We start from the raw sequence: 13,226 nt of genomic DNA, 5'->3' as shown, positions 1-13,226 counted from the left end.
TCTTATGTTAAAACACTTAGATGATCCAACAGTAAGTTTATTTCAGCCACCTTTTTTCAACAGAACTGCCACTTTCAGTTTTTGTTGGGAATAAAAGACTTTGGCAGTTTAGTGAATTTGGACAACACCACTTCCTGAAAGATGTTTATCTTGTTTGAAAATAAATATTTTTTAGAAAATAGTTTGTATACTGCGATTCCTTGTGTACTGTGAGATTTTTGGAATCTGATAAAAACACTGCATATGTGGATGGATAAGACTCAAATTACTTCTAACACCAACATTCCCTATTTAAGTATTAAATATATATGGCAGTTTAATTTTTCTAAACAAAGATTAAAGAAATAGCTATAGTAATATTTAAAGTGAATTTTCCTGAACTTACAGCTTCAAAATATTTAGCTGGACTATGCTTAAAAATAACAGTCTGATTTTCATTATAGCTCTTTTCCCTGCCATTCTTCTTAAATCATCTTGAGGTAGGAATAGAATGTTCTTGGTACTATGTCAGTTATTGACAAAGAAATGACTCAATGAAACTGATGAAACCATGAACTTAGAACTGATCTAAGGTAGGAAAACCCTATTTCCTATTATATTTTTTTAAAAAGTCTCTGAATTTCAGGATTATATATTTTAGTGGAATAACTGTTGGGTTTCAAATATTTGAGAAAGCCAGTAATGGTATTGTCAATGGCAATTTATAGTGGCAAGCAACACTTCCTAGCAACTGTGCTGTTTGAGGCATTAGAGTGAAGTAGTGTCTGGTTTAGGGTTTTTTTAAATGTGTAAAAGAGACACTTTGTTATAATGTTCTGACTAAAAATGACAAAAGTGAGAATTTCAGAGATCTGGCTGCATTTACTCTCTCTGCACTCCCCACTCCTCTAATGAGTTAGTGTGAAGGGGGGAAGAAGGGGAAAGGGAAGTAATAGAAAGAAAAGGAACTCATTCAGGAAACTGACAATAGGATACAGAGAATTTCTCTAAGACTTTAATATAAATTCCTCTATTAGGAAAGACCACAAGTAACTATTATCCGATTGCAACAGGCAATTCCTCTCTCACTGGCTAATGAATAGTCAGTATGGACAATCTAAAAAGAACAGGACCCTAAAGCACCATCTCAAGTCACAATTCTCTTCAGTGGCTTCCTCCTTCTAGTTGCATCAGGCTTGAACACCATGGGCAAAATCCTGGTCCCACAGAGCTCAGTGGGAGTTTTGTCATTTACTTTAATGGGGCCTGGATTTCACTCTTCATTCCAAAGGCTATACACAGCTATGCTGCTGCCAGAACTCAGCTCCTCTCATTCCCCCTTATGTTATGCTTATCGTCATACCACCTTTACCCTTGTGGAAGGTCCCCTCTTGCACGATAAACAACCTCACACTCCTCCAAATCCCTTTGCATCTTAGGTTATAAGCTCTTTGGGGCATACACATGTGTGTACGTAGCACCATGGGACCACAATTAAGGCCTCTAGGTACTACTGCAATATAAATAAACAATAAAAGTCAGTGGTGTGAATTAACTCGTTTTCCCATCACTAAACACTTTTTAGATGTTCTAAATAAGGTATTAAAATAGAGAGATTAAAAAAAAGTATTAAAATAAATTCTAAAAACAAACATGATCACCTTCCCTTGAAAAATAATACATTACCATTTGTCTACTGCAATAGCTTCTTTTCTATGCGCTCATCCCCAGCACAGTCTGTTATTTTTCCACTGTCATCCAATTTAGATTGCAAGCACCTCAGACAAAGGGCCTGGTCTTTCTAGAGGGCTTTAAGTCACCATATGTATCTGTAGCACTAAGTAACTATAATAAAATCTATCTTAGGTGACTAGAGGAGGAGACCAAAAAAAAATAAATAAATAAATAAAAGATAGGGGATTAGGTGGCCTCTTCTACAAGTTTCTCTGCAATACTAATCACAACTGACATCACCACTCTTCTTGACAGCCTCTGAAGCATGGAGGATTCAATAGATATGAAGGCTGAATGCCTCTCAATCCCAGAGCACATTGACATAGCTTGGAGAACCTTGCATTGTTCCATATTTTATGGATAAATAATGTCACTATGCAATGTCACCAAGTCTATCTAACAACTTTCATAAACACACTGAATTTACTCTATGCACTCTAAAAAGTTACTCCCAGAAATGGATGCATGATCTGCTGGGAGGGTAAAAATCACAGTTAAAAAGAGTGGGGAGGAGAGAGATAAAAGCTTGGTAGAGAGCTACGCCTCAAGAAGAGTCCTATTACTGCCATTTAAAGGAACTCTGAAAACAGGCAAAAACAGCTCCCAAAGCTCTACTACTGTTGATAAGGGAAAGGGAGCATACCAGAAAACCAAGACATTACAGAAAACCTTGCTGCTCCCAAAAAAGGGAGAAAAACATGAGACAGTTGCTCTGATAAGAAATGCTCACTTGCTTTTAGAGTCAGGAGTGAACGGATCACACTATAAATCTAAACATCAAGATAGTAAACTGGAGTTTTTTGGTTCTCCCTTTAACTTCCTGCATTTTATGAAAGCCTGTTTGATTGTTAGATAGTTTTATCTAACTTTTGAAAGCCTTATTGTTTTAGTTCTTGGAAGAACTTTACAAAATTGTTCATGATCAGGAACTATCAAACTTGTTTATCTACTGGATAAAAACAGAATGGCAATAAGAAGTCCGTAGTCTGGGATACCTAAAATTATATTCCCTCAGAGGTGAAGCAACTAGGAAGCAACTAGGAAGCAACCTTTTTATTTTTATTTATTTATTTTTAGATGTTTCCTCATTGGTAAAAATTTCATTTTACACAAAGAAGTACTAAATAATCAAGCATCTCTTTTTGGGGAGTGTGTTCAGCAAGTGACAGAAAAGATAGGTCAAAATTATTGCGGTCACCACAAAATATTTATATAAATAGATATTTTAGTATGAGGTTAAGAGAATTCAGACTGGGCGATTAATGGTATTAATTTAGAATTCATTATCATTAACTGTTCCTAGCTCCCTTTTTAGTGTGAATTCAAAGGGGAAAAAAGCTAATGAAAGTAAATAGTTATGTAAGCTTCCTCATATACTGTAGGTTTGCCAGCACACCTCAGTACTGACCTGCAATATCACTCCACTATCTGACCTTGTTTTCATCAGAGACTGCCAAATGTGTTGAGATGTGCAACAGTCATCGGCAAGGGTCCCCAACTCAGTGCCTCTGAACACCATTCAGAGATCATGACACACAGAATTCTAACATTTTTATAATTACCTGAAAGGAAGATAAGATACGTTTCCAGCCAATAAGAGCCTGTACACATCTTCGGGTGATTCTCTTAAGTATACTATCTATTTTTGGAAGAAGGAAAGAAAATAATTTTTAATGGTAACTTTAAGCTACCCATTAATAATGTTCAATGTTTATTGTAAAATATTAAACGAAATACCATAAAAAATACCATATGCTTGATAATGTCTTTTTCCTATAAGCACGGCATCAAGAACAAAAGAATATAAGCAAACAATTATGTGGTAGACAGAAGCAAAGCATATACTATATAACATACTGGCCAATATTAATGTTAGATTATGAATCATAGCATCCAATGTATAGACATCAGGATTTGTGTAGAGTTTCAGATCCCAGCGAAAGTGCTTTTGTGACACTATTGTACGAAATATACAATATTTTTGCTGTAATTCTCTAACATATTCTTCATGGACAATTTTGTACAAACTTTAAAGTGATTAAAATTTAAAAGAAATGTAAGAGAACACAAAACCTCTACGGCACCAGCAAAGCAATAAAGCTGCCCATCTGCAAAGCTGCTATACAGTAATAAAGGAGAATGTTGATCCTTTTAATGTTGGAGCTGTAGGAGATCACAGTATTCCAAATCTTGCATCGCCTTCAATGCACAACCTGAACAAACACTAGGTTAAGCAGTGTCCACTAATTAAATACAGATGTCACCAAAAAAAAAAAAAAAAAAAAAAAAAAAAGCAGCCTACAATTTAATAGAAGGTAAGAAACCCCAAAAACATAATGAGGGCAAAATATATTAGTACTAAGTACTGAAAACATTTTACTGTTAAAAGAAATCAGGAAAGGATGCCAGCTTCACAAGACCCCAGTTCATTACAGATTATGTCTAAAAAGCTGTCTGCACCAGGAGATTGATCCGTAGCTGCCAGCCACTCTCATCAATGGTTTCTCTTGAACCAGTACTATAAATTGTTTTTTCAATCAGTCATCCTTTCTGCGACTGTGCTGAAAACAATTTTGCCCTGTCTATATACTAGCTGTTACACCATTTTCAACACTGGTTAAAGGGCACTGACTGTTGACAGGAGTGGGTCAGTTTCCAACTATAAGATGGGGCCAGAGAGTTTACAGTAGTCCTTGTGAGGGACATTTGCCATCTCTTATTAGAACTATTGTTTCATATGGATGATGTTATTAAATATAAAGAAAATCTTTATATAAGAACACTGTACTTTACTGAAGTATAAATCCTAAAATGTTTAAATTGTTAAGAGATGTTTTAACATTTTAAATTACTTCCTAAATCTCTTTGTCAATAGTGCAAATTAAAAAACAAACATTAAACTAAGCACTTTAAGATCATTCAAATTAGACAAACAATTCACATTTCTTGTGCTAACAGCCACTTTTCCCAAAATATCCGCCCAAAAGTATTTTTTTTGTTTTTAGACAGAAATAAAGTAAAAAAGTATTTACTTAAAATTTTCCCTCACCATTTAAGACTTTTTCTAGGCATATTTTCTTTAAAAAAAAAAAAAAAAAAAAAAAAAAAAGCTGGCTTTGCCTTGTAATTACAGTTATACAGCTGTAAAGCCAGATCTGAAGTTTAACAAAATCATGGTTGAGGGGAACCATGTTGGTAACAAAGCTGGAAACATTTTCAAAACCAACATAAAATGACATAACATAAAACAACATAAAATAAAGTGTTGACTTTTACTGGTTTTCCTCTTGCAAGGAGAACAAACAGGAAAATATTTAACATCACTAGTAGCAGGATGAAACAAAAATAAAACTATTTTTTAAGCAGGTAGGAATTTTAGCTTACTTTTGGTCATTTAAATACTCTGAATCCCTTCAAAAAATTGCCTTCTTTTACTCAAACAAACATCCAGGGACAAAGAGACTAAAATTAAGTACAAAATATTGTTCAAGGACTATTCCTCAGATGTCCATCCAATTAGCATTCCCAGGACGGTGTAGTTTAACACCACAATTATCTATTACATGGTTTGGATGTATAGGCTGTATTCCAAGAATAGTCAAGCCTGTTTTGATAAAACGGACACGACACATCCAGCAGCACTAGTTATTCTCAACCTTTAACACAGTGCCAAAAGCTGCACAAAGCACTCCACAATCCATCAGCTGTACTAGGAAAACAAGACTCCCTTCCCCACAGAACAGGAATAGCAACTAGAGGTGCAAGCAAACAGTAAGGGCCTGTACTAGTGCATAGTCTACACTAAAAAAGTAGAAATGCAGCTTATACCATCTATCCTCCTTGCGTAGATGCAGTTTATACTGGCAAAAGAGTACATTTGCCCAAATGAAATAAACTATACTACCAAAAGCACTTTTTTGCCAGTATAGAAGTGTTATTTAAAACAACAAAAATCACACCCTTAAACAACATTGTTATACTGGCAAAAGTTTTAAATGGAGACCTGATCTGAGCAGTAAAATGGTTATAACACGATTTTAAACACACAAATTGTTAACACACAATCTTAATGCTCAGCATACAGACAAGGACAGTTGTTTTTAAAATTATGTCAGTAAATATGACTTTCAGCACAGCAGTCCTAACTACACTTACGGCTGACATGTCTAATAAATATTTGCACACATGTACACAGTAACAGGATGTCATTTTCCAGGGTAGACAAGACCTAAAGAGCAAAGCCCTGTGGAGCAAAAGTAACTGTAGAAGGAAGCTTCACAGAATAGCTGAGTTTTTCAGAACTTGTGCAGACAGGGAATGATCTTGATGAACTTCAGGAGGGAGAATGTTCTAGATCACTGGTCACCAACCCGTAGACTGCGATCGACTGGTGGATCCTGGAGCCTCTACCCCTCCTTCATCCCAGCCCCTGCCCCAGGCTCAGCCCGGAGCCTCCTCTCACCCACACTCCGAACCCTTCGGCCCCAGCCCTGAGCCTGCACCCCCTCCCAAACCCCAACCTCTGCCCCAGCCCAGTGAAAGTGAGTGAGGATGGGAGAGAGCGAGCAACGGAGGGATGGGGGATGGAGTGAGCGGGGCGGGGCCTCAGGGAAGGGGCAGGGTAGATCCTGGGTTGCACTTAAATTCAAAAAGTGATCTTGTGTGTACAAAGGTTGAAGACCACTGCTCTACATGTAAGAGATGACACATAAGAAGTTGCAAAGACAAGTGCTGATGAAGGAGATACATGGACCCATCAGTAAAAAGTGGCTTGCACAGAACTTGGGTACAGGATATGGTGAGTAGGTGTGATGTTATGGGGTGCTTTAGAGGAAATGGAGAGGCTCAGCCTTTACACCAAAGTAGTCAATAGTGGACCATGTGCCAAATCCGGACAGCCAGAGGTTTTTGAATGGATCCCAAAATTTTTATTTACTTATCATCATTTTTTATTCTTTTACCTGGAGTCTGGACATTGACTATACCTTGACCAAGAAATTTGGACCATAGATGGAAGGCTACAAAGAGATGTTATACATGTTTAAAAAAAAAAAATCTTGCAGTTGCATAGTGGAGGAGGTTATAGTAGTCACAGTGAAGAGAGGTGCCTTGCCAATGCAGATATTAACTAATGGTCAAATTATAGAAATATTGTCGAGCAAGCAGCAATGAGATTTGATGATGACTAGATGGGAGAGAAAGGAGAGTATAGACAAAGATGATGCTGAACTTATTGTGAGCTTGGAGTACAGGTAGGATGGTCCGTAAACAGTGACAAAGGAAGGGGAAGAGGAAGGGTTTACGGAAGATAAACTCCAGTTGGCAAGAGAACATTCAAGAGAAAATCTTGGCCACACAAGCAAACATGTAAGACTAAACTAGAGAATGAAAGGTGTGAGTAGCAAAATAGGTTTGTGAATCACTGGCACAGAGCGGTTGACTGAATCTATTGGAGTAAGCACAGTGTAGAGGAAGCAGAGGAGGACACCGAAGTATACTGACAACAAGATGGGGGGAGGGTGGGGAAGAGAGAGAGGTGAAGCTGCATCCCAGTGTTCCCAGGGAACACTGAAGAAGAGTTTGAAGATATGATCTAAAGAAACATGGGATTTGCAGAAACCAGGGTGTAGAACTTGTGGAGGAGATTGATCAACAGATCTAAAGATGGCCGAGAAATTTTAGAACTTGAGCAAGCGACCATGAGACTTGATCAAGAAAAGGTCATTTGAGAGTTTAATGAGAGCAGGTTCATTGGAATGAAGTGGTAAGCAGAGTGCAGGGGACTGAAGAAAGAACTGGAAAAGAGAATTAGTGAATGGGAAAAGACCACTTGCTTCAGGAGTTTGAAGGCAAAGGGGAAGAGGGAGATGGGCAACAGTTGGAGGCAAGTGGGAGCTGAGAGAAGATTTCTTCAGGAGACAGAAGACAAGTACTTGCTTCAAGGAAGAGGTGAAGGAGCTAGAGAAGTGTGACTGTAAGGGCAGAAAAGGTAACTACGGGCATTTCTACACTTCCCATGGATCGATGCTGCAGCGATTGATTCACCAGGGATCATTTAGCAAGTCTAGTGAAGACCCGCTAAATCAACCACAGATTGCTCTCCTCTTGACTCCGGTACTCCACCAGAACGAGAAGCATAAGGTAAGTCGACAGCAGAGTTTCTCCCATCAACCCAGCGCGGAGTAGACACTGCAATAAGTCAATCTAAGCTATGTCGACTCCAGCTATGTTATTCACGTAGCTGGAGTTGCATAACTTAGGGCAGGTCTACACTCCGGGGTTAAATCGACCTAAGAGACACATTGTAAGATTAGAAGTACATCTGAGATTTCAGAGTACAAGATTAAAAAAAGGATTAAAGTGTTGGAGTCGTGAACAGTATAGGATGAAGACAGAGTTCCTAACATGTTTTGCAAATTTAGGGGACAGAGAACTAGGTCTTAGGCCAAAAAAAAAAAAAAAAAGAAGAGAGGAACAAAGAAGAGGGTTTGCCTTTCGGGGATAAAGACCCTGAAGTTGAGATTGGTTTATTAGGATACATAATGTAAGCTTTTTCTAGTAAAATCCCTGGGTATTTTCTAGTATTTCAGGTGCAAGCCCCCCCACCTTGCATACACACACAACCTTTTTGTGAAATTTTTAATTTCACTAATGCAACAAATAGAAGATGGTATTAAGAAGAGAACAGGCTGCAAATAATCAAGCAAATATATCAAGTGATCTATCCAAATAGATCTTGCTGGTAAAATACAAGATCATACCAAAAATGAAATGGGAAAAACAATCTACAAAAATTGCACGTGTCCAATTTTTCTTAAAACTGTTCTCGTTATCAATCTATTCATTTTCCAGGAAACAGTCTTTCACTCACATGACAGCTAGTTGCTCAATAAAAACTTGTTTTTAAAAGAAGGAAAATCCCATTATCTAACACCTTTAATACAATATCTGTACAATACATATATTTTATATTTATTTTAAATGTGAGTGTGCATATGCAGAAAAAGTTTCACTCCAAAAGACTGGGGGGTTACTGTTACACAAAAGCACAGTTTAAAAGGTTTTTTTAAAAAAATATGGTAAGTAACTGTCAGTTAAGTTATTAACACAGAACAGGCATTTTTCAGTCAACCATAATAATCCATTGCAGTTTCATCCATGGATCAACATATATAAAACACTACTACTGTTCTAGATAATCTAAAATTCCCCTGTTGGCTTTATATACATTAAAAAAATCCTGATCTCACAGTACATAAATAATATGCTTGTAATTAGCAATGGGAACATACTATCACCCTAGCTAATTACCTTTACAATTATGACATCTGTTTCTAGTTAAGGCATACGGGGTGCAAGTTCGTTAAGAATTGAGAAGATTTTTTTCCAAATAAGTGTACTTTTCTACAGATACCTACAAACACAGCTCATGCAAATCCCTACCCTTGTACATAATCCTATCGACATCAGTTGGATTACACAACAGAGGAGGGATAGCCTAGTCTGCATATCCTCTCTCCTGTCAAGAAGGATGAGCTCTGTAGGAAAATTTAGAAAGTGACCTTTATGTGTAGCAATATATACCATGGGATGAAGGAAAGAATTGTTCTTTTACTAGAACTTGGTGATAACCTAGAATTTTAACAAGAGATTGTTCAAACCACGGTGCAATTATTAAATACATTAAGAGAGATGGGACAAACAGTTAATAACAGCAAGGGAAAGGAAGTTCCATCTGAAGGAGGCATCCTAAACTTTAGTGCTACACAGGGTTATCAAAGAAGAATTTTACCTCATTCTGTAGTGTCACCATACAAATTTTACATTGCTACTTTGCCTTTTTCAGAAGATTAGCCTATTTAAATCTAACTCAAAACAGTTAAAAATTGCAACAAACCAACTCTGTATTCTAGTGATACAAAACACTTCTATAGCATTTGAAATAAGACAGTGCTCATAAAGTACTCTGAACATTCAAACTCCACCTCCACTCTCCCCCCCCAACAAAAAATCCTTAATTTTAAAATCTACTTAACATAGCAAGTTAATCACATCATTTACAAAACTCAAGCACTCAAAACCAAGAAAATAATGAAATATGCTTATGGGAAGCATAAGATTTATTATGTCATGACACAACTGCTTTAACACTTACCCAAAATAATAATTCTAACAGCTGTAAACTGCAAACGAACACATCACAACCCCCTTCTGAACAAACATAGAATCTACAGTACATATATAGCACATAGATCAGCCTCAAATGCAAGTCCACACAGATGCATACATTTCACCATAAATTAATACTGAACAGTTCTATTACATGGATGATTGCGGTTTCTCAAGAATATATAAATACTTTACAAAAAAAGATTCTCAACAGCTGATAGATTAACTGATATTTCCCACCTAATCATATGTCTTACAAGAAAATATTTAAATAGCAGAATCAAGATAAAAATACAACAAATTAACCTAAAGGTCAGAGTTAAATTTGTTGTGTTGTCACGAAACACACAGATGGCCAATGAAAGACAAATGGTTATTTGTTTTTATAAACAATTAAAGTAGATCAAAACAAGCTCACGAGGAGAGAAACCTCCCACCTCTGAAAAACTCAAAATTAATCATGAAAAAGGAAGAACCATAAAAAGCCTTGCAAGTGAGGAGGGAAGATAACCCAAGAAAGCCATTAGCTGCAGAGTCTAGTGAGGACACACTAGAAGGGAGCACGGTCTTAAGTACAAGCACATCCCGCACAACCTTACTTCTACCAAGGAAGAAGGGGAAATCAGGTAAGTACAAGAAGGAGTAAAACTTCAAGGCTACTGGAAAAGCCTGGTAGAGAGAGAGGTGAGATTAAACTGTTACTGTGAATGCTAACCAATTTATTTGAGCATAAGCTTTCGTGAGCTACAGCTCACTTCATTGGATGCATAAAGTGGAAAATACAGTGAGGAGATTTATATACACACAGACCATGAAAAAATGGGTGTTTATCATACACATTGTAAGGAGCGTGATCACTTAAGATGAGCTATTACCAGCAGGAGAGTGGGGTGCGGGGAGAGAAAACCTTTTGAAGTGATAATCAAGGTGGGCCATTTCCAGGAGTTAACAAGAACGTCTGAGGAACGGGTTTGGGGGGGAGGAATAAACAAGGGGAAATAGTTTTACTTTGTATAATGACTCAACCACTCCCAGTCTCTATTCAAGCCTAAGTTAATTGTATCCAATTTGCAAATTAATTCCAATTCAGCAGTCTCTCATTGGAGTCTGTTTTTGAAGTTTTTTTGTTGAAGAATAGTCACTTTTAGGTCAGAAATCGAGTGACCAGAGAGACTGAAGCGTTCTCCGACTGGTTTATGAATGTTATAATTCTTGACATCTGATTTGTGTCCCTTTATTCTTTTACGTAGAGACTGTCCAGTTTGACCAATGTACATGGCAGAGGGGCATTGCTGGCACATGATGGCATATATCACATTGGGGGCTGAAGGTGATGGCTAGTGGCGTTCTGTTATTTTCTTTGTTAGGCCTGTCCTGTAGTAGGTGACTTCTGGCTACTCTTCTGGCTCTGCCAATCTGTTTCTTCACTTCAGCAGGTGGGTACTGTAGTTGTAAGAATGCTTGATAGAGATCATGTAGGTGTTTGTCTCTGTCTGAGGGGTTGGAGCAAATGCGGTTGTATCGTAGAGCTTGGCTGTAGACAATGGATCATGTGGTGTGGTCAGGGTGAAAGCTGGAGGCATGTAGGTAGGAATAGCGGTCAGTAGGTTTCCGGTATAGGGTGGGGTTTATGTGACCATCGCTTATTAGCACTGTAGTGTCCAGGAAGTGGATCTCTTGTGTGGACTGGTCCAGGCTGAGGTTGATGGTGGGATGGAAATTGTTGAAATCATGGTGGAATTCCTCAAGGGCTTCTTTTCCATGGGTCCAGATGATGATGATGTCATCAACGTAGAGCAAGTAGAGTAGGGGCATTAGGGGACGAGAGCTGAGGAAGCGTTGTTCTAAGTCAGCCATAAAAATGTTGGCATACTGTGGGGCCATGCGGGTACTCATAGCAGTGCCGCTGATTTGAAGGTATGCGTTGTCCCCAAATGTGAAATAGTTATGGGTGAGGTCACAAAGTCACAAAGTTCAGCCACCAGGTTTGCCGTGACATTATCGGGGATAGTGTTCCTGATGGCTTGTAGTCCATCTTTGTGTGGAATGTTGGTGTAGAGAGCTTCTATATCCATAGTGGTCAGTAGGTGTTTTCAGGAAGATCACCGATGAACTGTAGTTTCCTCAGGAAGTCAGTGGTGTCTCGAAGATAGCTGGGAGTGCTGGTAGCGTAGGGCCTGAGGAGGGGGTCTACATAGCCAGACAATCCTGCTGTCAGGGTGCCAAAGCCTGAGATGATGGGGTGCCCAGGATTTCCAGGTTTATGGATCTTGGGTAGCAGACAGAATACCCCAGGTCGTGGTTCCAAGGGTGTGTCTGTGCGGATTTGTTCTTGTGCTTTTTCAGGGAGTTTCTTGAGCAAATGCTGTAGTTTCTTTTGGTAACCCGCAGTGGGATCAGAGGGTAATGGCTTGTAGAAAGTGGTGTTGGAGAGCTGCCGAGCAGCCTCTTGTTCATATTCCGACCTATTCATGATGGCAACAGCACCTCCTTTGTCAGCCTTTTTGATTATGATGTCAGAGTTGTTTCTGAGGCTGTGGATGGCATTGTGTTCTGCACTGCTGAGGTTATGGGGCAAGTGATGCTGCTTTTCCACAATTTCAACCCAGGAACCTATCCTTGCAACAAAGCCCGTTGCCAACTGTGCCCACATATCTATTCAGGGTACACCATCATAGGGCCTAATCACATCAGCCACACTATCAGAGGCTCGTTCACCTGCACATCTACCAATGTGATATATGCCATCATGTGCCAGCAATGCCCCTCTGCCATGTACATTGGTCAAACTGGACAGTCTCTACGTAAAAGAATAAAGGGACACAAATCAGATGTCAAGAATTATAACATTCATAAACCAGTCGGAGAACGCTTCAATCTCTCTGGTCACTCGATTTCTGACCTAAAAGTGACTATTCTTCAACAAAAAAACTTCAAAAACAGACTCCAATGAGAGACTGCTGAATTGGAATTAATTTGCAAATTGGATACAATTAACTTAGGCTTGAATAGAGACTGGGAGTGGTTGAGTCATTATACAAAGTAAAACTATTTCCCCTTGTTTATTCCTCCCCCCCAAACCCGTTCCTCAGACGTTCTTGTTAACTCCTGGAAATGGCCCACCTTGATTATCACTTCAAAAGGTTTTCTCTCCCCGCACCCCACTCTCCTGCTGGTAATAGCTCATCTTAAGTGATCACGCTCCTTACAATGTGTATGATAAACACCCATTTTTTCATGGTCTGTGTGTATATAAATCTCCTCACTGTATTTTCCACTTTATGCATCCAATGAAGTGAGCTGTAGCTCACGAAAGCTTATGCTCAAATAAATTGGTTAGTCTC

General features: G+C 38.5%; 1 protein-coding gene across 5 annotated transcripts in view; it reads right to left on the bottom strand.

Annotated features, from left to right (window-relative positions):
- The window catches only part of CDC14B (cell division cycle 14B), a 68,345-nt gene that overhangs the window by 39,670 nt on the left and 15,449 nt on the right, over positions 1 to 13,226 (bottom strand). For all 5 annotated transcript variants that reach the window (XR_012639590.1, XM_074953138.1, XM_074953139.1 and 2 more), the window contains one exon: positions 3,276 to 3,352. Coding sequence is in view for 4 of the 5 variants with exons in the window: in XM_074953138.1 (XP_074809239.1) it covers positions 3,276 to 3,352 (77 nt within the window). In the remaining variant the exon portion in view is untranslated. The remainder of the gene's footprint in view (positions 1 to 3,275; positions 3,353 to 13,226) is intronic.

Source organism: Natator depressus, chromosome 5 (assembly GCF_965152275.1).
Source record: "Natator depressus isolate rNatDep1 chromosome 5, rNatDep2.hap1, whole genome shotgun sequence".
NCBI lineage: Eukaryota > Metazoa > Chordata > Testudines > Cheloniidae > Natator > Natator depressus.
Note: the sequence above shows the minus strand (reverse complement) of the source record. Positions and strands in the feature narration are given on the sequence as shown.